The sequence below is a fragment of the Arabidopsis thaliana genome, chromosome 4, assembly GCF_000001735.4.
Source record: "Arabidopsis thaliana chromosome 4, partial sequence".
In the NCBI taxonomy this organism is placed as follows: Eukaryota; Viridiplantae; Streptophyta; class Magnoliopsida; order Brassicales; family Brassicaceae; genus Arabidopsis; species Arabidopsis thaliana.
In genome coordinates, this window is record NC_003075.7 from 7,155,028 (window position 1) to 7,179,578 (window position 24,551).

Genomic DNA, 24,551 nt, shown 5'->3' on the forward strand with positions numbered 1-24,551 from the left:
TGAGCAAAACGCAACTAAATACATTTCTTATCAATTCACTAAATCTTATTTCTCCAAAATTTGAACTAGATTTCGACAACTATTTAAAACAAAATTTTGTTTGACAAACTAAAACACAATTGCAATCCCGTAAAATATTTGTTTTAATTATAAATTTAAATTAGCGGGGTATCGCAGTTTTTTTACAGGACGGGTTTGGCGAAACGGGTTTGGAGGGACGTTACTTAATAACAATTGTAAACTATAAAATAAAAATATTTTATAGATAGATATAATTTGCAAAATTTTATATATACTAATTTAAAAAAAAAAAATTGTCTCCACGGTGTATCGCGGATTAAAATCTAGTATATATTATAATAGTTAGCTTTTTATTTTTAAAACTAAATTAAAAATGTGAAAAATATTAAGAGATTTGCAAAATTACTTTTTCTACTACTTTTTTACAACAATAGCGTGACTCTTTTTAAAATAAAAATAAATGAGCAAACAGATTTGTTTAGTAAATTAGTTTAGATATTTCTACAATTTGCTACCCCTCATTTTTTTATCAATAGTACAAATTATTATTAATTATAATATTATAAACTATACTTTTACATTAAAATAAAATAAAATTATTATATTATTATTTTATCAATATCAGTTAATTTTTACATTAATCTAACTTAAAACCAATAAAATTTATTCATTTATAACGTTTATTAACTTTATAGAATATTAATTTTAAAAAATTCTACTGTAGTAATATTTTATTACTTGCAAATAGATAAGTTAATCGAGTTGGATCAATCATTGTTAACTCAATTAATTCAATGTATTTTTGAGAAATTAACCGATTCATACCAGAAATAACCGATAATTAACGTTTAAACCAGTCAAAACCGGAGCATACGGATAACATTTAAGGTAATGGCAAAAAGTAACATTTTGGCTAAAACCGGACTACTTATCATGTTCGTAAACGGTGAACAGTTATCCAAAAACCGAACTATAACCGCAATTAAAGCCACGTGTGAACCTTAATCTCACGACACATGCTAAGCTCATGCAGTGAAGAAGCTGAACACCACGTCCTCGTGGCACTCTCAGTCTCACCTGTTCAAAGAGATCTTTGAAGAACTGAGAAGAAGTCTAGAAATAGAACCAACCTTCGTTTAAACCCGTATATATAGTTATCTAACCCAACACGCAACAAAAAAGAGAAAGAAAGAAAAAGTAAACCGAAAGCGAAAGCAAGCTTGATATTTCGTGGGTTTCAAAGTTACAAGTTTTGATTACGAACACGCAAGAATAACGCGAGATCTTGATTAGAGAGAGTTCTTGCAAAAAGGGTCTCTGTATTTAGTTATTAAATTCTTCAATCTTGTTTCTGTAAATTTCGGATATTTTTGAGAACAAGCAAAGATGTGTAGTTTGGCTACAAATCTGTTACTACCATCGAAGATGAAACCAGTTTTTCCAGAGAAACTGAGCACTAGCTCACTCTGTGTCACCACTAGAAGATCTAAGATGAAGAACCGATCTATTGTTCCTGTAAGATTCTCAAATCTTTTTCCTCTACACTCTGTTTTCAAAGTTACTATATTTGTTAATAATTTCATTACTTGTTTGATTTATGTTCGTTTCCATGAATATCTGTTACTATTTCTGGAAATTATTAGAAACAATAATAAGTTCCATTACTTTAGTTTGTATACTCTGTTTTTAGGGTTTGTCTCTATGTTGCGCCTTGTTTGAATCTGAAATTTGATGGATCATATTAAAGGTTTGATATTTCTTTGTTTTGAATGGATATAAAGGTTGCAAGATTGTTTGGACCGGCGATTTTTGAAGCCTCCAAATTGAAAGTGTTATTCTTAGGAGTTGATGAGAAGAAGCATCCAGCAAAACTTCCAAGAACTTACACTCTTACTCACAGTGACATAACCGCTAAATTAACTTTAGCTATATCTCAATCCATTAATAACTCTCAGGTAAAATTATAAACCGTACAGTTGCAACGTTTAGGATTTAGGGTTGCGTAAAAGTGATGTAACGTTTTCGGTTCTTGCTTTCACCAGTTGCAAGGATGGGCAAATAAATTGTTCCGGGACGAAGTAGTGGGCGAGTGGAAGAAAGTGAAAGGTAAAATGTCGCTTCATGTTCATTGCCACATTAGCGGAGGCCACTTCTTCTTGAATCTCATCGCGAAGCTTCGGTACTACATCTTTTGCAAAGAATTACCTGTGGTAAGTTACTTTTGTGCAAGCTTTTTTGAGTAATAGTCTAGTGGTTTATTGTCATGTTAATTAGGAAATATATTACAAAAATATATTGTAGATAATTTTTAACTTGTATGGAGCAAGCATAGACTCCAAGATGTCTGTCTGGAATTCTTGGCTAATAACAGATATATTTATATTGTATATGATATGTAATAGTAATACCACGATTGATTGAGTATATTGGACCTATTGATTTATAGGTACTGGAAGCTTTTGCCCATGGAGATGAGTATTTGTTAAATAATCACCCCGAGCTACAAGAATCTCCTGTTTGGGTTTATTTCCATTCCAACATCCCGGAGTACAACAAGGTCGAATGTTGGGGACCGCTTTGGGAGGCCATGTCGCAGCACCAGCACGACGGAAGGACCCACAAGAAGAGTGAAACTCTACCGGAGCTACCTTGTCCTGATGAGTGCAAGTGTTGCTTTCCGACGGTTAGCACGATTCCGTGGTCTCATCGTCATTATCAACATACCGCAGCGGATGAGAATGTTGCGGATGGCCTGTTGGAAATACCTAACCCTGGGAAATCAAAGGGATAGATCTAATGTAAATGTGTTTTTTCTTTTTCTTTGGTGGTTAGGAATGTTAGAAGGAGCATGAAAATCTATTTGGTCGGTGTTAATAGGGAGTGACAATTGTATAACATAAGTTTCAGTATTTTACAAATTCCTTATATATTAGTTTTATAAGGTGATTAGTTACCCATCCACGTGTTATACATGTCTTTTTATTGTATGAATAATCGACACAAGATAAATAGTAGGATTTGGGATTAAGTCATGAAATTAAAAGACATCTACTTTTGGAAAATATCTCTCTTTGTTAGAGTTGTAAGAGAGTGATAGAGAGATGTGTAGCTTGATGGCAAGCTTGTTGCTCCCAGCAAACTTGAAACCAGATTTTTCAGACAAAGAGAGAAGTAGCTCAATCCCTTCAACTACTAGAAGTTCCAAGAGGAAGAAGCAATCTATGTTTCCTGTAAAAAATCTAAATCTTTTACCTGAGAAATGTTTTCAAAACTCTGTTTCTTAAAGAGATATGTTTTATCTGAAATCAAATGTTAGCGTTATTTTTCATTTTGTTTTGAAATGGTGAAGGTTGCAAGACTATTCGGACAGGCGATTTTCGAAGCTTCTAAACTGAATGTCAAGTTCTTAGGAGTTGATGAGAAGAAGCATCCACCGAATCTTCCAAGAACTTACACTTTCACTCATAGTGACATCACCGCTAAGTTAACTTTAGCTATTTCTCACTCGATCAATAACTCTCAGGTAATTAGTTATCCATTACCTCTCCACAATTTAACACATGTAAAGACATGGATTTAGAATTTAGATTTTTACCAAACCTGAGTAAGTTTTTAACCCATGGTTGGATCAGCTACAAGGATGGGCAAACAGGTTGTACCGAGACGAAGTAGTTGCCGAATGGAGGAAGGTGAAAAGTAACATGTCGCTTCACGTTCATTGTCACATTAGCGGTGATCATTTTCTTTTGGATCTCATTGCGGAACTTCGTTACTTCATATTTTGCAAGGAGTTACCCATGGTAATTTTTTTTTAACCAAGTAACTATATTCTAGTGGTTATCGACTTCTCGTCTAAAGTAATGAATCAATTTCTGTTGGATATAATTTTTTCATAGCAAACACAAACTTTTAAGGATTAGTTAAGATTTCAGTATAGGATTTTGATCCATCATAGGATATAAAATTTGATATTCCATATGACTTGTAACAGTTTAGTGGTCTTTTAATTATATATATGTGACCAATTGAATTATTTTATAGGTGTTAAAAGCTTTTGTTCATGGAGATGAGAACATGTTAAACAATTATCCTGAGCTACATGAAGCTTTTGTTTGGGTGTATTTCCATTCCAACATCCCCAAGTTCAACAAGGTCGAATGTTGGGGTCGGCTATGCGAGGCCACCTCGCACGATGGTTGTAAGACTCCCACGTGTGAAATCTTACCGGAACCGCCTTGCTTTGATAAGTGCAGCTGTTGTTTTCCGACGGTCAGCACGATCCCCTGGTCTCATTCTCATGGCTGCAGCCATGGTGAAGAGGATAATAATGTAGCTATAGCCGGAGGGAATCTATTGACCAAGTACATGTATAAGCGAAGTAAAAGAAAATAGTAGCACATATCTTTCGATGTATAATCAAAATCATCAAATGGTCGTTGAGATAATGTCACATTATCAAGTGCAATGATGTGGTAAAGCCGTAAAGGACATAGTGAATGATCAACAAAACAACTAGATTCTGAATCAGTATGCTGATAATTCATGGTGGTGGGTCGAGTCATTTCTTACAACAATGTCCGTATAGAAGTGCAACGTAAATTTATTTTCCTATTTTTTTTTCACTTTTGAACAGAAGGTGACTCGGTCTTTTATAATAATTAGAAGAAACAAACAAGACACCTGATTGTTTGTATTAAAAACGTGGGGGCGAAATTATTTGGCGAGGCAAAGACTAGTCCTTATTTTTTTTGTCCCACCAACTGATCACGACACGACACGACACATGAAAATTTTGTTAAATGAAACACAAGAATTTGGTTTACAGTTCCAAAACTTTGTATGGTGCAAAATCCCCTTTATGTGAATGAGTAATTAAAATACTTTGGTCAATCCACACGAAAATACCTTACCTCCTGATGCCCTATGTAGTATTTCGCCACCGTAGTCATAATTTAATTTAGTCATTTATATTTTGTTAGCAGATCTCTAAATGTCTGAGATGATTCTGTATGTTTCTAATGAATCAAACTTTATTTGGTTCTGCATGGTGTGTTACGGTCACTGGGACCACGTCCGCGTGGAAAATGCAGGGAGATAATCGAGAGAAGTTGATCCATGTCGACCATATAACATTTTACTTCAACACAACACAATTTGGTGAAATTTTTAAAAGAAATTTGAACATAGGTTAAGTGAGAAAGTTAATTAAGTGTCCCAAAAGCATTATGATCTTTAGAACCTTTTCACTCTGGGTCAAGGATAAAATCTACATCGTACATTTTTCTTTGGTGTAATTAAAAGTTTCAGAAAATATTATATTTACAATTAAAATCCAATCTGTACAACTAACTATAAGAAGAAAATCTAATGAAACGCAGATCACACAAAACTCATAAAACTTAGGTTTGATCTGTTGCCACTAATTTATTCTTTCTCATCTTTGCATTCTCACGAGAAAGACTTCACACAATCTCTCGGAGGTTTGGTTAGGACGACCAACTAATCTGGCTGAGTTTTGCTTCTTCTTCCTCTCCCCCTGATTTCGAGAATCATGTCAAGACTCAAGATGTCACCGGATTGTTGTTCTACCAAAAGATAATGCCCCGATTTCGCTCTCCCTGCTCTGAGAATAGAAAAAAAATAAAAAGAAAAAGAGAATGTTGTGTGTTATACATTGTTCATTTTCAAAGAATTTGAGGATTAGAAATGGCGAATATGCTTCGGGTTCTTTACCTGAGATTTCGGAGAAGGGAAGACATTCCAGAATCTCAAGGTTTCATCTCCTGCTCCTGTCACAATTGTCTGCAACAAATACAAGAAAAGTGTGTTGATGCAAGTGTTATAAGAAAGTAGGCAAAAATATAAGATGATGATTAGAAGAATGAGCAACGAGAGAAAGAAAAAAAGTAACCTGTCCATCCGGTGACACCGCAAGGTACAGAACGCGGTACGAGTGACCAGTGAGAGTTGCCAACTATAACAGAACAGGTTCTCATCAAAATCCCAAAATTCAGCAACCAATAAAAAAACCGAAGTAAGAGCAAAGAATTCTTACTTTAGACATGGTTGGATATTTCCAGACGATGATTTGGTTCTGGGAATACCCGTGTGTGCTCACAAGCTCATTCACGTTCTTAGACCATACCAAATTACACACCTGCGTGTGGAAAGAAGATTATGCAGCTATAAAACCACAATGTGAAATCTCAGATGTTTATAAGTTAGCATAACCGGATTTACCTGGCTGTTGGTATCTACGCAATTTAAATGAGTGTTTGTCGTTGTGTTCCAGAAACGGATACATCTATCAGCAGTGCCACCACCAGAAGCAAGAAGTCCAAAATGATGTGGAGACCACGCAATGGCTTTCACTGCTGCGGCGTGTTCACAGAATCTCAAAACCGGTTGTGTTGAATGTTGGTTCCATACAAACAGCTGCAAGATCCTAGAATCATTACATATGCTTGAAAATTCATGTTAACTTCAGACACAGAATGATGATTATATATTTACCTTATTGTCGTTTCCACCTGATGCTAGCTCGCGATTGTCCGAAGACCATTTGAGTCCACAGATTTCGGATTTGTGACCTTTAAGTTTACTGACATGATCTTCTTGAGTACGAATGTCTCTCTGAAGTATGCTCTTGTCTCTACTACCTGAAGACAGAACAGATGAGCTCCATGCCAAGGCTCCAACTCTTAGCCGATGACCTTCCATTGTTCTAATATTCTTGCATCGTAACACATCCCATATCTATTAAAAGAAATCAGTAAACGTAAGTTCTCCATAAGAAGATCATGACACCTTAATAAGAAGATCAGATTGGCTGCATTAACTTGATCGTTGGTTGTTAAGACAAATATCCATCTTAACAACCAACGATCAAGTTAATGCAGTCAATATGATTCGGTGAAGTAAGCTAGCAAGTGCATTCCAGTGAAATAACATTTGCAAAAGCAACATCCTCAAAAGTCTAATTCAACCTAGTTTCCGAAAAGATTCCTTCCCGATTCAAGGAGTCAAGAGGTACTATATATAAAGGCATGTATAAACTCAGATAGCCAAAACAATCTTGATTATCTAACCTGTACTGTTCCGCTACTAGTTCCAATAGCCAAATGTGTTCCACGTAGTGCCCAACCAACTGAGCAAACAGTTTCATCGACCCCAAGATCGCATAACTTAGTTACCTGCAAATAGCAGAAAGAGATTTCCATCACAAAAGACACTATCTAAGATAGGAATGAGATACAGAAATTACAATTCAGGAAGAAAAAGAGCTCACCTTGCTACTACAAGCATTCCACAAATACACGCAGTTCCCTAATCCCACTGCAAGAACATTTTGTGCCGACCAATCCACGAGATTCAAGTAAAAATCATCTTGCAGAGCCGGCGCATCCAATACCTAAAAACAAAAAGAAGCTTTTCCACTCATCCACAGGACAAATGCGACAAAAAGGACAAACATTTCTAATCAAACTGGATAAAGAGTAGGAAAAATGCAACAACAACTAGACAGTTTTCAAAAACAATCCAGCCCACACTAGCAAAGAAGTTCCATACATAAATGCACCAAATAGATGAAATGTGACAAACACAATCAAGAATCACAACTCTCAAAAACCTAAATCTACCAAACAATACACAAATCAATCCAAGAAAACACAATCTACAAACCCTAATTTCAACTCCACAAAGAAACCCCCGAAGATCAAAAACAAACACTGACCTTATAAGGAGACCTAAGAATCTTCCTCGGCGACTTAACAGGACTAGGGCTAACACCACTAACCACATCAGAATCAAAAGGCGGATACAAATTCAAAGACCTCTGCGTTTCCGTCTTAAACCTAAAAATATTCCCCGACGGAGAAAACCCATTAACAACATCACTTTTCTCCGGCGTCACCGGACCAAAAAGCGCCGTTTTCAAAAGACTCGCATAAGAACCAGCCCCATCTTCTTTCCCATCTTTCTTATTCGGCGAAGAAGATGCCAAATCGAAAAGCGCGAAATTGGAACCAGATCTACTTGGAATAAACCTATCTGAGTAAATAGGTTTCGAAGGAGAGTGATAATGATTCGAATCGATTAAACGGTTGATTCGTGACTCGAGTGACACCGTCGGACGATTCATCGACGGTGGAAGATTCAGCTGAGAATCTGACTTCTTCTTCGGTGTTGTTGATTCATCTTCTTCCATGTTTGATTTCAATCTCTTACTGTTTCGTTCCTCCAGATTTGAAGATTTGGGTTGAAAAAAGTTGAGATCTTTCTGTTTTTTTTTGTTTCTTCACTAAAGTTTTTTTTTTCTTTCCCGGGAAAATTGTTGAGGGAAACAGAAAATGTCAAGTGAATTGGTGCGAAAATAAGGGAGCGATCATGTGTGGTAGGGTTTATGGTAGATACACTGTCTTATTGGACTGTTTTAATTGGGCTTGAAACTTGTTATAAGCCCAATAATAAATTATGTTTTCGTTGAATTAATTAAATTCTTAGGAGTTGTATTAAATTAACATGGTCATTTCAGTGAAATTTCATTAGTTCACGTTGGGCTTTAATGGACTTTTTCATTGGATCTGGATTATGTTTTCATTGGGCTTTTGAAGATATAGAGTATATCGAAATTTTTGGGTTTTTTTTCTTTTTTTTTCTATATTTCGATACAAACGGATTTTATTTTTTGGGTAAATGATTAAGGTAGTCAACAAAGAGGGTGCAAGTTTTAAAATTATGACCTTTTTTAGCATAATTTTAAACAAATTTGTGTATACAGTTATAGACTTATAGTAATTGTAGATAATGATAATTTGCTTAGCTTCTTAGCAAAAAAAGACTATTTGCTTAGCTGTATATTGGCCAAGTTTACAGATTCCAAGGTCATACTTTTCTATATATGCAAATGCAACTTTTAGAAAATATAGAAATCCAGAAGTAGACATATATTGATTGTTTTGACTATCTTAGATACATTGGACCACTAAAAAACAAGAAACATAAGATAGAAAGATTTATAAATAGGATTTTTACCATTTAAAGTGCATTAATAAAAATAAATAATTGATTTTGATCAAAACAAAAATAATAATAATAAATAAATAAATAATTGAAATTTACACTCTTAGTAGTAACAAAATTATAGATATGAACACCCAATATATATAAATAGGAAAAAAATTAAAAGAGAGAAATCATACCTGATATTCTTACAAATATGAAACTTATGACCAATTTTAATACTTATTACCAAGTTTTGTTATTCAAGAATAATTTAATTTTGTTATTAGAAATATCATTTTGGTCAAAATTTTAAAATATTTTTGACTATGCAATGTATAGAAAGATATTTCAACAAATAGAACAATAACGGTCAACGATATTTCAAAATTTTAAAATATAATTACCATATTAATTACAGTCTATATTTTTATTAGAAACATAGTATAGTATCTTTTTAACTGAGTAAAATAAAAAATTCTGAAAACTAAAGCAATTTCGTATAGATATATATTTTGAAAAGTAACAGCCAACGGTATTTGGTGCGAAATAAACGGTAATTCAAAAAATTAATAGAAATAAAAACTGAGAGTCAATCTAATCACAAACATCTGAAATAGATACATGTTAATTGGTGTGTAAGACTAGATTTCTTGCATTAATTCCCTTCAACAAACTATTAAATCACTCTTTAATCTTTTCTCACATATTCAGTATAAAAACATATTGTGTCCCTCTCCAAAACTTTTATCACAAAACTATCATATCTAAGTCTAAAACACCAAACCACCTCTCTGTCTCTCTCTCTTGTCTCCATCGCCAGAGCCTTCACGGTTAACATTGTTCGTCATCATGTCATCCGGAGAAAGAGCTTTACACCTTACAACACCCGACGATGAAGCTATAAGAACGTGCCATTTACTTCTACGGTTTGGAGATTTTAGGGGAGTTCGAGACATCGTCAACACGAACAAGGCAGTAATCAGTGAACGGCTAGATACGTTTGAGAAAGCGGCAGCTATCTCGGATGTTCTCTCGGCCGCAGAGACCCCGCTTCCCAACGGGGCGACTGATTGGTACGGCATCATTCGAATGAAACAGCCGGGACCGATTGTAGGGGAGGACTTCGAGAAGTTGATGAATCTCTTGAACTCGAGTAACAATCCTTTCCCGTTTTGCCAGGAAGCTCGTGTTAAAGCCTCGTTAGCTTGGTCGTTTCTGTCTGATCCAACCTCTAAGGCGAAGTACGATAAGTCTATTTCCAGCGAGGACAACCTTGTAATCGAAGACCAAACCGGTGACATAACCGATGGTGTTCCTCTTTGCGGAGAGGGTAGCGAAGGTGAAGTGGACACAAGAAAACGAAAGGCGGAGAGTCTCATTTTTTCTGATTTGCCAGCATTAGAGAACTTGAAAGAGTTTCAGGAAACGGAAGAGAGTCCCTTGCCCGTGGAGGAGAAAAACAATGAAGTTCCATCGAAAGACACTTCGTTTGTCCCGGAGAAACGTAACGTTGGTCCGGGACCTGACGATGAGGTTGTTGTGATTTCTGATGACGAGGATGAGGAATACGTGGGCCGAGATATTATCTCAATGGCTAGAACAGCGAAAGTGCGCATAGTTGATGGAAGGAAAGTGAAATTTGTCCCATTGAGGAAGAAGCAAAAATAGGGACAAGATTGTTATACCAAAAAAAAAAAAAAACAAATTTGTGGTTGTAATTTCATTTTTTTGATATCGTTTGTGTTACATCTTCTTCTTCTGGTATTAAATTTTCTTGTCTGAAATATCAAATCTTTATTATTATTTATTATTACAATTATCTCCTCTTGGTCGTTAGTTATTTCAATGTAGTCTCATTCTTATTTCTCATTAACCATCCATTTTTATTACTTTTGGTAATTCTCCTTCTTATCATTACTTATTTTTTCTTTATATACACACAACATATCAACAATGCCTCCATGGTTTTACTTCTGCTTCTCTTTGTCTCTCTGTTACTCCCACTCTTATCAGTCAAAACTCAAAATACATCTTCTCTATTTTACTCCATTCTTCCAAACTAGGTATAAGTAAAAGGCATATATAAATGCTAAATTTAAGGGCCTCAGCCAATTCTCCTCAAGCCCAAATCTGAATTCAAGCGTTAAGTTATTACAAGTAGGCCTAGCTGGCCCATCTTCTTTATCTGCAAAATGAAATAGAGAGAAAGTTAAGGTTTGCATATGAAAGGCTAATAGCTTGGTACTCAAGAAAGATTGAGGCCTATCCTTTTAAGTAAACACACATTTTCGTATTATGACCTTACAAATGAAATTAAACAAACAGAATCTTCAAAAGAGGAAATTTACTATCTCGCTTGAAAGAAGCGAGATGTAAGCAAAATTTCGGAATCTATATCCCCACGGGAATCTATAGGTTCTAATTCAAGGAGATATAGGTTTCAAAGTTTGTTTTAGGGGACATCTAGCACTAAATCATAGTATGGTGTGGATCTGGTGCGACGTGATAGTTCTCATGAAGAAATAGATAGTCTTCCCTTGAATCAACTAATCATAACATAAAGAGTACCTACATCTAAATATATTTCTCAGACCAAACACACTACCTTCCACAGAGCTAGATGGAAAGGAATTCCCATTTTCTTGACCCAGAAATTTATCATTGAATGGTACAAGTTAGAGACAATAGCTAAATGTAAGTAAAACGTGTGTAAATAGGTCATAATATTGAAAACGTGCATGCGTTTATTCATTGGCAGAGAGGGAGAGAGTTGAACTGAGACAGAGAGAAAAAAAGAAAAGAGAAACATCTAAGTAAAGTTCGAGTCTTTATCTTAAGCTTTGTACTGAAACACAAAGTTAAATCATGTTATGCTTTATTATTCATCATTGAAATAATGATGAATACTTGAGTTTAAACTAGCTCAAAATTTGCTTGTAAAAGTAAAAAGAGTCAAAATAGTTTTCTTTCTATGTAATAAAAGGTCTAAACATCTATATAAAGTTTCATGTATTTATATATATATACAGGCAATCTGAGTTAAGTGATGGAAAAGCTAAGCATCACACATGCAATGAAACTTATTATCATGTTTAACATATAATTAAAGATCACCCTATAGAAAAAGAATGGAAGGCTACTAAAATTAAAGATTTTTGGGTTTCTAAAAGATAATATGAGTTCACCATTATGTTTCATAAATTGTATCAGATGGGGTTGTAACTTGTGATAAATTTGATAACAGAAAAAGCACATCCAGGTAATTTACACATTTGATGGTTTTGTAGTTTAGAGTTTTAAAGTTTCCAAGATCGTATATTGTGATACGTTTGTGAAGTCAAATATATTTTCAAGCACCAGCTTGAGAAGAACCCAAGACGTAGAAACTATTATAGACATGTAACATGTTGTGATCATATCGTGTTGTATGATAAGTTGAGGTCGTGTGCAACTTAGTTAGTTAGTTATATTTCTCGTTGGGGACCAGAGAAACCATTACAAATGGAAATAGATGATTATGATTGGTGTTTAATGAAATGAGAGATTGCTGAATTGTTAAGTCAATTTTGGAATAAAATAAACTTATGAAAAATATTTTATAATTAATGCTAAATTTATTATTCAAAATGATTTAATTTATTGTAGAAATCTCAATTTAGTAAAAAATTTAAAATATAGTTGACTATGAAATGTATAGATTTTTTTATTATAAAGAAAAAATAATGGTCAACGTTTCAGCGAAATAAAGGGTAATTCAAAATTCCAAAATATAGTTATCATAATAGTCACAATATATTTCAAAACCTAACTATATTGTAAAATACAGTTAACAGTAATCACACAAAATAAATGGTAATTTAAAAAATAAACAGAAATAAAAAATAATCATAAAGAAACTCTTGATAAAAAAATAGAAGAGAATCACTATGCATTAACTATTTGGTCATAGTTGTAAGAATAGATTTCCCTTTCATTCATTACAATTTATTGAATCACTCTTTCATCACAAATCAAATATAAAACCATAGTCTCCCTGTGCAAAGAACTTGCATCATCGTCTAAAATACCAAAACACACCTCTCTTTGTCTAGCATTCAACGTTATCCTAGTTCGTTGCCATGTTTTCCGGAGAGGGTGCTTCACAAATCCGCATAGCTCCCGAAGATAAACCAATCCAATGGTGCTACCAAATTCTAAAGTCGCGTGACTTCAAGAGCGCTCGATATATCACTCAAATGAATTTGAAGTTAAGCAAGACACGTCATGATGAGTATGAGAAAGGCCTAGCCATTTGTGACATCCTGATCGCCGCAGAGAACCGGCTTCCCAACGGGTTGTTGGATTGCTACGGCATGATCCGGATGACCAGACCTGGACTAGTTTTATATCAGAACATCGAGAAGGAATTGAATCTTTTGGGATGGGGAAACATTAGTAACCCTTTCCCATTTAGACAAGAAGCTTCTGAAAAGTTCTTCTTTGCTTGGTCGCTTCTGTCCAATCCAACCATTAAGGAGATGTACGATTACGCTACCTCGGATGAGGTAAACCTTGAACCCCAAGGAAATGTCAATGAATACATGGATGTAGACAGCAGCAGCCAAAGCGGTTATGGATTAGGTAGTGTCCTTTGTTCTGATTTGCCTGGATCAGAGTACTTGAAAGAGTTTGCGGATGTGTATCCCTTGCCGCTGGCGGAGAAAGGACAGGCTCCGCACAATCGGTTTGGATGGTATGACCATAATGTTGGTCCTGAAACTAACAATAATGTGGTAGTTACTTATGAGGACGCTAAAGAGGAGGAGTGTGACATGAGCTCTAGTAGCGAACTGCGCATAATTAATGGAAGGAGAGTGAAAATTACCATTGAAGAAGCAGCAGAAACAAGTGATACTCCTAGTTGCTCAAGATGAAGACTATGTTCAAGCGTTCTTAAGTGTCGTTCCTTTAGACCATTATCCTTCTTTTTCATAATAAAACTGAGGTTGTAATTTCATTTTTCTTTATGTCGTTTTCATTTTCATCTTCTTCTTTTAGTCTCACATTTTTCGCTTGTCTGAAATCATCTCAATCATTTATTATAATATTAAATCATCTCAACCATTTTTTTTTACTATTCATCTTGAGGAAAAAATAAGGTGCGTAAGATCATTCCAATTTCCAAATAGATATGCTATTGGCAGTCTCATGTACACGATAATATGTATAAGGCTAAATAGTGTGTATCAGTGTATGCAATGGGAAATTGTTAGCTTGCTTATGAGCAACCACGAAAACTCGAAAAGCAACACTTACAAACATTGAAAGTGGATTTTCAAAGGTATATATAAGTTTCTCATTACTTTTCAAAAAGTTTGAAATGGAGTTGCATGATTATATATGTTGATGCAGACCACACAAGTTCGGTGATACTACAGTTTGTTCAATATTGCATATACATAATACATTTTACATTTATACATGTATGTAATTAACCAGCTAGCCCAAAACATGCAACTTAAACACGTTACAATATTTTCAATAACTAAATTTTGTAAACAGTTAATTCCACATATTAGTCCTAAATTATGAAGATCTTGCAAGTTACAATCCAACATTGAAAGAAGAAAAAAGGTCCAATTAACACTAAAAATGGAAAACATCATATTTGTTGTTACTTGTTACAGTGCACAGTATTCTCCAATCTTAGAACCGTTCTTGTTCTCGAAGCATTAGGATTAGATCTAACATGATCCACCGGCCACCATTGAAATCTGAAGTGTTTCTTCTTTTTCTGAATTTAATGTTAAATTATATTTAAGAAAAAAACAAACGTTTATACGTCTAAATGCAAACTTTTCTTAAGATAGAATCAAAATATGGTTCAATCTATCTATTCTTGACTTTGTCGTGATGCAAACCACACTTGAAGTCCTCCAATTATTTTTCTCTCCCTTTCTCTGTTATGGTGCTCAAGCGGTTCCTCATGTTTCTATCAATCAGCTTGACAAGTTTCTCTGTTCTCGATGGTGGTTCTCCGTGTCTCCTATCATTCCTCTCACGAACCTGAAGTGCTTCTTCTTCATAAGCTCTCCTCTCCATCTCTTCTCTCATCGCTTTCTTCTTCCCTTTCACTACCATCACCACTCCAATCACTGATTCATGTTGGGCTTTAGTTGACTTTTCATTGGATCTTGATTATGTTTTATTGGGCTTTCTAAGTTTACCGTTTAGAGTTCATCTTAACTGCATAAATAAAAATTGTTTTAAAATTAATTTATCTTTTTAATTTCAATACCTAAATTAAATTTTTCATCTCGTTTAGACAGATATTTTTGAGAAAGGAGTTTTGAGTACTAGTATGCTTAATTAATCATACATAATCTATTTCAAATCATGTCTTTTCAAAGTAACTATAAATTCATTAAGAATAATTCTTTTAAACAAAGATCATTAAAATTTACCATCAAAAGTCTCATGTCTTGATTGGTTGGGCTGTAACTACTAATATTTATGTAAAGACCAAATTGTTACAAATCATGCTGTAGGTTTTTTTTTCTAAGTTACAGCCAAAAGAAAAATCTTTTTGTTTTGAATGTAAATCTTTTAATTTCTACATCATACTATTTTGTGATGTAGGTTTTATTTCTTTTCTTTTCCTCTCTCGTTTAATTTTTATTTTGTCACTATTATTTTTCTTTTCTATTTGTATATATTCACTAGTCTTAATATATAGACATAGATGGATATATATGTTGAACGAAAAAACTTATATCTATAAACAATTTTAAACTAATATTTAGTTATTATATGAATACCATATAACATATTTCATACATTTAGAAATGATTTCTATATTTCTATATTTATATAGATTCCGTTTACATATATATGTACATAATGCAATTTACGTTGTTATTATATAATTTTATTAACTATAATATATAATTTTACAATTTAAGAAAATATAATTTATAAATACAAAATTTCAAATATATCTATTAATCATAATTTTGAATTCCAACTAATAAATTTACCGCCAAAATTATATATTCTTAAAATCTATACAGCCAAAAAGTTATAGTCAAAATTCTACAGCTACACCTTACACACTTACTGCCAAAATTCTACAGTAAAAAATCTACAACTACAGTCTAACCAATCACCCACTCAATTTGGTAAAAACTTTAAAATATAGTTGACTCTGCAATATTGGAAGATAGTCTAACAAATATAACAAAAACAGTCAACGATATTCCTGCAAAATAAATAGTAATTCAAATTTTCAAAAGATTGATAGTTTGATACCATATCAATTATCGTATATTTTCCTGGAAGTACATATAAGTAATTTTTAAACCTATTTAATCATTTTTTCGAAAAATATGCTAATTTTGTATAGATATAATTTTGAATATTATAACTAATATTTATGTTAATTGGTCTTAGTTGTTTGACTATATCTCGTGCATTAATTATCTTTAACAAAATGTTGAATCACTCTTTACTATAAAACCAGTGTCTCTACACCACAGAACTATCACAGACCAAATCTCCTTCACTCACTCTCTCTCTCTCTCTCCATCCTTCCCTCCCTCCCTCATTCCCTTTATCCCATCCCTCCCAGACTTGTCATTTTTGTTGTAGTTCGTTATCATGTCTTCCGAAGAAAGTGTTTCACAAAACCACACCACACTGATGAGCCAGTCAAAACGTGTTACATACTTCTAAGACTTCGTGACTTTATGGGAGTTTGGCATATCGTTAACAAGAATCAATTGGTAAGAAGTAAATGGCATGGTGAATGTTAGAAAGAACGGAGCGATTGCTCATGTCCTCCACGTCACAAAGAACTGACTTCTACATGGGTTATTGGGTGGTTACAACATGATTCAAGGGTCACTACCCAAACCGGTTTTAGGGGAAACCAGTTAGGGTGGTGTCACCCGAATCATACCGTAACAATCCATTAACCCATTCGGAAACAGGTTCTATGCGGTATTGTGAACATCGGCAATAGCTCCAGCTTTCTCAAACTCATCTAAGCGTTTTTTGCTTATACTAACTGGTTCATGTTCACGGTATAATGGATACCAATAAAATCACCAAATCTTAGAAGTATATGGCATGTTTTGATCACTTCATCATTGGGTGTTGTAAGGTTATGCGAAGCTCCTTCTCCGGACGACATGACAACGAACTACAATAATGTTGTGATTGATTTTAGAAGTTTATGGGAAAATGTATTCTCACGAAAGGAAAATTTGTTAAATCATGGTGTTATGCTTTATTATTCCTCATTGGCAGGTGAATAATTGAGATTAAAATAGGTCAAATTTTTCTTTCACATAATAAAAAAAAATCACATTTTTAACCTTCAATTTCAAAAGAATTTTACTAATACTATAAACTACCAAAATAATTTTATTAATATTTTAGACATCCAAAATAGTTTTCCTATTTACATCGTCATAAAAGATGACCGAACAGTAACGGAACAATTAATTTATGTTTGTTTAGTATAATTTTTTAATTTAATTTAATTTTTAATTAATAATTTATTTATTATAATTAATAAAAATCTAAAACAAAAAAAAAACTTTTTTTTCATCTACTCACCGTCTGACTATGAAAGTTCTAGATTAACCTTTAAAATTAGAGACTGGAGCACAAGAGAAATTAAAGTATAAAAATAGAAACAAACAAATGTAGAATCTGAGGTACAAGAAAATCTTAAAATAGAAGAATAAAAACAAAAGAATATCAAAGCTTAGCCAAAAAATAAAGCATTCACTCTATTAGAGGAATCTATTGGGTGAGACTGATCCAAAAACAATTCACCTCTACCAAATGGATAAATTAGGATCTTGTAGTACCAATTGCAATAAAAGGATGGTGAACAAAAACAATGAATTGAATAAAACATCTAGATATTTTTTTGGTCAGACGGTGAGTAGTCGAAGACGATGAAGTTTTTTTAACTAATCATAAATCTGTATTATATAATAAAATTAATTAAAATTTTAAATTAAAGCGGCTTACAATATTTTCAATAACTCATTTGGAAAACAGTTAACTCCACATATTATGTCACCTAAATAATGAAGATCTTAGAAGTTACAATCCAACACAAAAAAAAAAAAAAAAAAAAAAAAGAAAAAAAAACAGAGTTGAATTAACACTAAAAATTGAAAACATCTTATCAAGAAGGAAGATACCTAATTTAAGTATGTTGTTACTTGTTACTTATACCTAGTATTTTCAAATCTTGGAATCGTTCTTGATCTCGAAGCATTAGGATTAGCTCTAACATGACCCACCATTGAAACCTGAAGTGCTTCTTCTTCATAAGCTCTCCTCTCCATCTCCTCTCTCATCGCTTTCTTCTTCCCTTTCACTACCATCGCCACCACCAATAACCCTAACAGAAACGCTCCAATTATTGAACCTATCACACTCCCAACCGCCACTTTCCACCGGCTCAATTTCCCTCCGCCACCGTCAGTCAAAGCCGGAGATGACGACGGTGTTACCACCGTACTACCGCCACCGCCACTATCATGAGCTCTAATCACAAGCGCGTAATGCCCTTGTCTTGTTCCCAAGCAAACATAAGCTGAAACTTGCTCTCTAAACGTTATGTTACCGTTACTTGTGAAGCAAGCACACAAGACAGATGAGTTCTTCTTCGTGTTAGGTTTAGGGCTACCACTTGCCTCACTGCTTAAGAATTTGATCAAAATAGGGTTTTGTTCCGTGCCCATTACGTTAACCTCATAAGGATTCACAGCAACACCGTCCGGATTTGAATTGTAAGCCAATAAACCAAGAACAGGAGACACAAGCCGGTATTTGTAACCGGTTAAGTTATAACCGGTTGAGTAAATATAAGAAGACCAGTTAAACCCCAAGTTCTGTCTCACCAGGATCACTCTCTCAACACATGGCTCCACGGTCAAGCCCGGACCTAAGTGAAACTCTCCAATTCTTGCACCGTGTCTTCTCAAACTCCCACATCTAAACTTAGCTGTGGCGATATCAATGGAGGAGAAATTCGAAGGAAGATGGACTTTCTGGATAGCACCTGTCTTGAAATGTATGTTGAAGTTTCTAATGGTGTAATCTCTGATCATAAGATCAAGAAAATGTGCTGATTCAATGGTCTGAGATTTGGATTTATGTACATGAAAAAGAAGGATGATGAAGATAAATGGTATAGAGCCCATGTGAAGAGGACCCAATGATTCTAAGATGAATGAAGAAGTAGTTAGGTTTTGCAGAGAGAAGTGATCAAGAAGAAAGAGAGAGAGAAGTATATTGATTGTGTTTTACTTTGTTGGCATGTGTTTTGGGGACAGACATGATCAGTATATAGTATATACTATGTATCTTTTATTAATCCTTAAGACATAATAATGAATAAGCATGACCGATGTTTTATAATGCTTAGAATACTATCCTACTTTCTTCTAGCCTCGTGACATTTTACTTTATACACACTTTGTAGTCTTGTAAATTGCTTATATTCTTTCGATCCTAAAATGATACATTTAGAAATGTCTAAACGGTGAGAAAAAAAAGGAAGGTAAATGATGATATAGAGGGCATGGGACGACGACGATGTCATCATCATCATTGCACCTTTTTCTTATTAAAAAGATAGAATTTGGCATGCTATAATATTTGTATGACTTTTTCCTTTGTAATAATCCTTAACTCTTATTACATGTTCCCCACTTTTATCTATCTATCAGCTTCTTAATAGAAATCATACTAAAATGAACTATAGAATCACAAAAGTCAAAAAGTCTTGGACTGGCCTTGACTAGCACCTATAAATGATTTAGAACATCATATTTGATTTTCACATGGATTAACGAAACTATATTATGGAACACATTCAAAATTATAACAACAAAAAAAATACAAGTATTATTTCAAAACTACACAAGGTTGTGCTTATTTCTTGAATTATTTTACTTTCCTAATGAGAGCAAAGTTTCTCAAAGAAGTAATCATATGATGTTTTTCTTTGAATGTGCCTCACACTTACTTACAAACACAACACAAGCCAATGAGAGCTACATGAAAAGATCTGAAGATTATACAAAACAGCATACAAACTTTGGTTTTTCTCCTTCTTCTTCAATTTCTCCACCTTCTTCATTTGTTAGTATTAATTTTACATACACTTCTACATAACCCTGAGAAAAAGAAAACCCTAAAATTTTGAATTTTCCATTGAATCAAGAAAGATTTCATCAGAAATCAAAGTTGAGATAAGAATTAAACCTTGGCTCTTAGATTTAAGCTTTCCCTCCTTCTGGTAATGTGATCAAACGAGAACCTGAGTCATAGACCATCTCCGTTCCACAGCTAAAAACCAGAAGAATCATAAGACTTCAAGAAACGTTGTAGACAATTTGTGTGATCGATTCGAGTCTACAGCTGAGAAGCTTACCCTGAGCATTTGACATTGTTGGTGTTACTATCATTGGGGATGGATAGTATCGTTCCAAAGAAAGATACATTCTCTGTTCCACAGTTTGGGCAAGGGCCCTGTGAAAGATATGTTCCACGAAAATTAAAAGCATTTCATAATAATCGCATAAAACTCGTAGGATTTGGCACTATACCAATCCAAATTTGTAGCGTTTAGCACAAAATAGATTATTATCTCAAGTCTAATCTCTTGTTTAAGCATTTTTGATACTGAGAAAACAAGATTTAGTTCTATAACTTTTATTTTTCCACTTCATGAACTGATCTTGGAAGATGATTAATGTTTTTACCTTCAAGATCAAGAAGTCTTTGAGGATCAGTTTGGTGAGTGATAACGCCAGATATACAATTGCAGGCACCGCAGCGAACCATGTGAAAATGAAACTGAATGGTTCCGGAAGCTGCAGATTTTTGTTTTTGTTTTTTAATCAGTTGCATGAATACTGGAACAATTACTACGAGTATATATTCTCCAAACCATAGTAGAATAGTCGAAAGAGGTTTTACCTCGAGCAGGTACGTGATTTCAAAACCAGTAATGTCATCAAGAAAGAAAAATCTGGAGAACAATTGAAGAAAACAACAATTTTAAACTAACTAACATAAGCTAAGATCATGTGATTTGAAAGTTGAGAGAGGAACAGAACCGGAGGTACTCACAGTCCGAGAGCAACAACAGTTGCTGGTACATTCAACAAGAACATTTTGAAGTAATCAATGGCAAGATCACTATAAACCTGCATAATCAAGGAGGTCCACAAGTCTATAACATCTCTAGAGTTTGTCCCAAACAATGAATCTAATGTTATGTTCTGTAATGTCCAAAGAATATATGAGCTATCCGAACAATTAAGAGTTTTTACCTTTTTACTACGAAGACTGCATCTTGGACCCTCACACACAATCTCACTGCCGTCCATCTACAGAAACCAAAGAAACAATCATAACGTTTGTCCAAATTACACATGTAACAAGATGGATGAAACTAAGAAATAGTATTTGTAAGTATAAATAGATTAAGAACCTTTAGTTTCATTTTGAGCTTATCATACTCTTCATCACTCAAGATTGGATTTCCAGAGACATAAGCCATTGAAGCTTCAAGGAATCTTTGTTCATCAGAACCTACAATACATAGATAAAATTAGATCAAGAATCAAGAACCTAGGCGAATGGATTATTGACAAAACTATAAATCATAAGTGTTCATTACTTAGCATGACAACACTGCTTCCTTCCCACATCAACTCTTCTTTAAGGTTATCAAACTCTTCATTAGACATAATCGCTTTGCCTTCGTAATAAAACGACTGCAAAAGAAAAGAAACAGAAACAATCCTCGATTATATAGAGATAAACCCATACTAATGATAAAAACACTTTATTTGATGTGTTACTTGCATCGCTTGGAGGAACTCTTGTTCCATTTCACCGATAGTTCTCTTCTCATTCTTGTTGATGCTACAATAAGGTAAAATCTTGCTATCAACTTCTTCCCCACCCACCTGACCTGAAGACAAGTCATAAAAATGATTTTAAGAAGTAAGGAAACTCTCAAGGAGCAATCTTTTAGTGGATTAGAGTATAAAAACTAAAAATCCACAGAGGAAAAAAGTTCCATATAACAACTTTTCTTAACTAGAATTAAAGCTTGAGTGATTTTATTCTATGATTGAATAAAATCAAAACTTTCTCAAAAGCCACTGTGTTCCCAAACAATGATCAGAGACAAAATCAAAGCTACAATACAACAGCTTTTCTCAACTAAATTTGAAGATTGAGTGCTTTTTTGTTTCGATCACATAACGATGAGTTAATAACTTAAGAACCTTAAGCTACACACAAATTTTAATCCTAAAAAGGCTACAAATTGGAAATCATTTATCTAATTATCTTCTATGATCATAAAAATCTCAACTTTTCACACCAATTTCGTTCCCAAAGAAAGATCAGAGGCAAAAACAAATAAAAAAATCGAAACTTTAAAGAGGCAAATAAAAATCGAGACCTGATTGATCAGTAGAAGCTTTAAGGGGCAATAAGGTAAGTCTTCGTCTGAGAGAAATCGATCGTCCATGGGTAAAGGGAGCAGGACACTGTGTCCTCGAAGAAGAACAAGTGATGGGTTTGCGAGAAATTGCAGAAAATCTAGGGATTGTTAGAGTAAAAGCCATCGTCTTTATCCCTCACGCCGATGATTGAGTGAGATCGTTGTTTTCTCTTGTCCGGGACGAAGAACAAAAAAAAAAGTTAGAAGCTTTGGATTTGTGTGGTTGAGAATTGAGATGGTGATGTTTTTTACTGTGTGAGATAGTTTCAGGTTCCTTCTGATTTTTTTGTTTTGTTTTGTTTCAACGTGTAATTGGAGGGAAAATTAGGAGGAGATAAGCGAAGTTGGATCGTCTAGCGTTCCACGTCATGATTTTGAAAAAAATAAGAATAAAATCTTGAATTTTGGTAAATTACCAAAAACAAATATTGTATTATAATATTTAGATATTATTAGTCACAAATAAAATGAATTCTTTATATAATTTTTTTTACGTAGAATTGAAATAAACGAAAAAAAAAAACTCTAACTCAAATCATAACAAAAATATGTACAATCATTTTTAGTTTATTATTTTATCATCTCAACGGACAACGGTAAAGAAAAATAAGGGTTTTGATTTGTGGGAGTCAAGATAGTAAACTCATTATAATAGATAAATTGTACATATGCATCATCATGTGGTGAATCACCTATTGGTATAAATAATTAAGAAACCATAAACATATTTCATGATATTGCACGAAAGCAAAACCAACAAACACATTGTACTCTTTTGAAAACATATTTTGTATGTAAGACTTAATTTATTTATAAGTTCTCTTAAGGAACTAATTGCGATAAAAAAATTTGAATTTTAATAATTTATAAGAGAATTTTGTTGTAATATATATATATATATATATATATATATATATATATGTTTGAAAAAATGAAAAAGAATCTTGAGTTTTAGTAATTTGCAAGAAAAAGTTGTAATATAATATTTATTAGTCAACAAAAAAATATTTATTTACAAACAATTATGAATCGGACTTGTGACTCAAACCATAGACAAAAACAATCATTGTGATGCTGGTTGTCCATAAGTTAAAACACAATGAATCTATCATGAAATAAATTGTCATTGGTGGTTTGTAAACCACTAACAAATCGATAGAAAATGTTTATAACATTGTCGGATATGCTCTCATTAGATATTATAAATGAAAATTGTGGATAGTTGTACTTCACAAAGCCACTACATCCGGGGTCATTTCATCATTTACTCAAGAAGATGTTTTTATCTTCGGAAACCAGACACTTCGAAGATAAAGACTTGAGAGAGGCGTATTATGATGTATGGTTCGCTGGTTTAATGTTGGTTTAATATTTGGTTAACTTTGATTAAGTGAGCTTAAGTTCAAATATATATAAGCTTAATGATACACAGTTCTAACTAACGCTTGTAACAATATTTTGTTGAGATAAATAAAGTTTGTTAGCTTTTTTGTTCAATCTTCTCTCTACTTTTCGATACACGGGTGTCCCATGTAAATAACCAAATAAATTTTTAAGTTTATAATGCACAAATAATTCACAAAATTTATGTCATAGAATTACTTTGAATCGAAAAAAATATATATATGAAAGTTGGTTAACTCTCTCCATATGAATGTCACATTATCATACAAGAAAATTACATGTGTTTTTATATTATTCAATAAAAATTTTAGCAAAATTAAGTTAAGAAAATCAAAAGTCCTCCACATCATTAAATCTTCCATCAATACTATTAACTTATTTCTTCAAAAAAATTGAAAAATACAAAATCATGCTAATGTATAACTCAATTATAATTACAACTATTATATCAATATATCTTATATTGTTATTCTATGTATTTATGATAGCAAAAAAAAGATTAAGATCTTATGTATATAGATAATTATATTACACATGAAAAATATATACTTGATATTTTACGTCAAAAGATGAATCAAAGCATAAAAAT

General features: G+C 33.4%; 7 protein-coding genes, 1 non-coding gene and 1 pseudogene across 11 annotated transcripts; 4 read left to right on the forward strand and 5 right to left on the reverse strand.

The window, feature by feature from the left end:
• Nucleotides 1-1,122: 1,122 nt before the first annotated feature.
• On the forward strand, nt 1,123-3,020 carry AT4G11910 (STAY-GREEN-like protein). The gene is made up of 4 exons (NM_117261.6): nt 1,123-1,536; nt 1,803-1,976; nt 2,064-2,231; nt 2,468-3,020. Exons 1-4 carry the CDS (start codon nt 1,408-1,410, stop codon nt 2,810-2,812), a joined length of 816 nt encoding a protein of 271 aa, NP_192928.2. The 5' UTR covers nt 1,123-1,407; the 3' UTR covers nt 2,813-3,020.
• A 38-nt stretch (nt 3,021-3,058) lies between these two features.
• Nucleotides 3,059-4,534, forward strand: AT4G11911 (STAY-GREEN-like protein). Of its 2 annotated transcripts, NM_001125495.2 has the most exons (4): nt 3,059-3,251; nt 3,371-3,544; nt 3,654-3,821; nt 4,063-4,534. In NM_001125495.2, the coding sequence occupies exons 1-4, from the start codon at nt 3,123-3,125 to the stop codon at nt 4,411-4,413; spliced, it is 822 nt and encodes a 273-aa protein (NP_001118967.1). In that variant the 5' UTR covers nt 3,059-3,122; the 3' UTR covers nt 4,414-4,534. The 2 variants fall into 2 exon arrangements, with proteins under 2 accessions (NP_001118967.1, NP_001328062.1); NM_001340752.1 differs by lacking the exon at nt 3,059-3,251 and having other exon boundaries at nt 3,332-3,544.
• Nucleotides 4,535-5,215: 681 nt separating this feature from the next.
• CCS52A2 (cell cycle switch protein 52 A2) lies at nt 5,216-8,400 on the reverse strand. Its single transcript, NM_117262.3, has 9 exons — nt 7,757-8,400; nt 7,310-7,432; nt 7,110-7,214; nt 6,535-6,777; nt 6,262-6,456; nt 6,077-6,178; nt 5,933-5,995; nt 5,755-5,823; nt 5,216-5,644 (listed from the first exon to the last, which is right to left on the reverse strand). The coding sequence occupies exons 1-9, from the start codon at nt 8,228-8,230 to the stop codon at nt 5,591-5,593; spliced, it is 1,428 nt and encodes a 475-aa protein (NP_192929.2). The 5' UTR covers nt 8,231-8,400; the 3' UTR covers nt 5,216-5,590.
• On the reverse strand, nt 6,826-6,936 carry MIR8179. Its single transcript, NR_141937.1, has one exon. It is a non-coding gene; the product is annotated as a microRNA ath-MIR8179 precursor (primary transcript).
• Nucleotides 8,401-9,876: 1,476 nt separating the features above from the next.
• On the forward strand, nt 9,877-10,695 carry AT4G11930 (uncharacterized protein; the record flags this gene model as incomplete). Its single annotated transcript, NM_117263.1, has 1 exon — nt 9,877-10,695. The coding sequence occupies one exon, from the start codon at nt 9,877-9,879 to the stop codon at nt 10,693-10,695; it is 819 nt and encodes a 272-aa protein (NP_192930.1).
• Nucleotides 10,696-13,145: 2,450 nt separating this feature from the next.
• Nucleotides 13,146-13,940, forward strand: AT4G11940 (uncharacterized protein; the record flags this gene model as incomplete). Its single annotated transcript, NM_117264.1, has 1 exon — nt 13,146-13,940. The coding sequence occupies one exon, from the start codon at nt 13,146-13,148 to the stop codon at nt 13,938-13,940; it is 795 nt and encodes a 264-aa protein (NP_192931.1).
• A 1,006-nt stretch (nt 13,941-14,946) lies between these two features.
• On the reverse strand, nt 14,947-15,147 carry AT4G11945 (annotated as a pseudogene; the record flags this gene model as incomplete). Its single annotated transcript has 1 exon — nt 14,947-15,147.
• Nucleotides 15,148-18,170: 3,023 nt separating this feature from the next.
• Nucleotides 18,171-19,412, reverse strand: AT4G11950 (transmembrane protein, putative (DUF1191)). Its single transcript, NM_117265.2, has one exon. It carries the CDS (start codon nt 19,230-19,232, stop codon nt 18,249-18,251), a length of 984 nt encoding a protein of 327 aa, NP_192932.1. The 5' UTR covers nt 19,233-19,412; the 3' UTR covers nt 18,171-18,248.
• Nucleotides 19,413-19,858: 446 nt separating this feature from the next.
• On the reverse strand, nt 19,859-22,861 carry PGRL1B (PGR5-like B). 2 transcript variants are annotated; one of them, NM_001203773.1, is made up of 12 exons: nt 22,517-22,778; nt 22,101-22,146; nt 21,906-22,018; nt 21,722-21,818; nt 21,533-21,633; nt 21,372-21,428; nt 21,169-21,245; nt 21,016-21,067; nt 20,799-20,909; nt 20,468-20,565; nt 20,299-20,382; nt 19,876-20,210 (listed from the first exon to the last, which is right to left on the reverse strand). In NM_001203773.1, the coding sequence occupies exons 1-11, from the start codon at nt 22,583-22,585 to the stop codon at nt 20,313-20,315; spliced, it is 891 nt and encodes a 296-aa protein (NP_001190702.1). In that variant the 5' UTR covers nt 22,586-22,778; the 3' UTR covers nt 19,876-20,210; nt 20,299-20,312. The 2 variants fall into 2 exon arrangements, with proteins under 2 accessions (NP_192933.2, NP_001190702.1); NM_117266.4 differs by lacking the exon at nt 22,101-22,146 and having other exon boundaries at nt 19,859-20,210; nt 22,517-22,861.
• Nucleotides 22,862-24,551: the final 1,690 nt, after the last annotated feature.

Coding starts and splice junctions, on each gene's coding strand:
- AT4G11911 (NM_001125495.2), top strand. CDS start 3,123: ATGTGTAGCTTGATGGCAAGCTTGTTGCTCCCAGCAAACTTGAAACCA. Junction 3,545..3,653: donor ACTCGATCAATAACTCTCAG/GTAATTAGTTAT, acceptor TGGTTGGATCAG/CTACAAGGATGGGCAAACAG. Junction 3,822..4,062: donor TTTGCAAGGAGTTACCCATG/GTAATTTTTTTT, acceptor ATTATTTTATAG/GTGTTAAAAGCTTTTGTTCA.
- AT4G11910 (NM_117261.6), top strand. CDS start 1,408: ATGTGTAGTTTGGCTACAAATCTGTTACTACCATCGAAGATGAAACCA. Junction 1,537..1,802: donor AGAACCGATCTATTGTTCCT/GTAAGATTCTCA, acceptor ATGGATATAAAG/GTTGCAAGATTGTTTGGACC. Junction 2,232..2,467: donor TTTGCAAAGAATTACCTGTG/GTAAGTTACTTT, acceptor ATTGATTTATAG/GTACTGGAAGCTTTTGCCCA.
- PGRL1B (NM_117266.4), bottom strand. CDS start 22,682: ATGGCTTTTACTCTAACAATCCCTAGATTTTCTGCAATTTCTCGCAAA. Junction 21,068..21,168: donor ACTGTTGTTGCTCTCGGACT/GTGAGTACCTCC, acceptor ATTGTTCTCCAG/ATTTTTCTTTCTTGATGACA. Junction 20,383..20,467: donor AACAATGTCAAATGCTCAGG/GTAAGCTTCTCA, acceptor TCTGGTTTTTAG/CTGTGGAACGGAGATGGTCT.
- CCS52A2 (NM_117262.3), bottom strand. CDS start 8,230: ATGGAAGAAGATGAATCAACAACACCGAAGAAGAAGTCAGATTCTCAG. Junction 7,433..7,756: donor TTCTTAGGTCTCCTTATAAG/GTCAGTGTTTGT, acceptor TTTTGTTTTTAG/GTATTGGATGCGCCGGCTCT. Junction 6,179..6,261: donor GCGTAGATACCAACAGCCAG/GTAAATCCGGTT, acceptor TTCCACACGCAG/GTGTGTAATTTGGTATGGTC.
- AT4G11950 (NM_117265.2), bottom strand. CDS start 19,232: ATGGGCTCTATACCATTTATCTTCATCATCCTTCTTTTTCATGTACAT.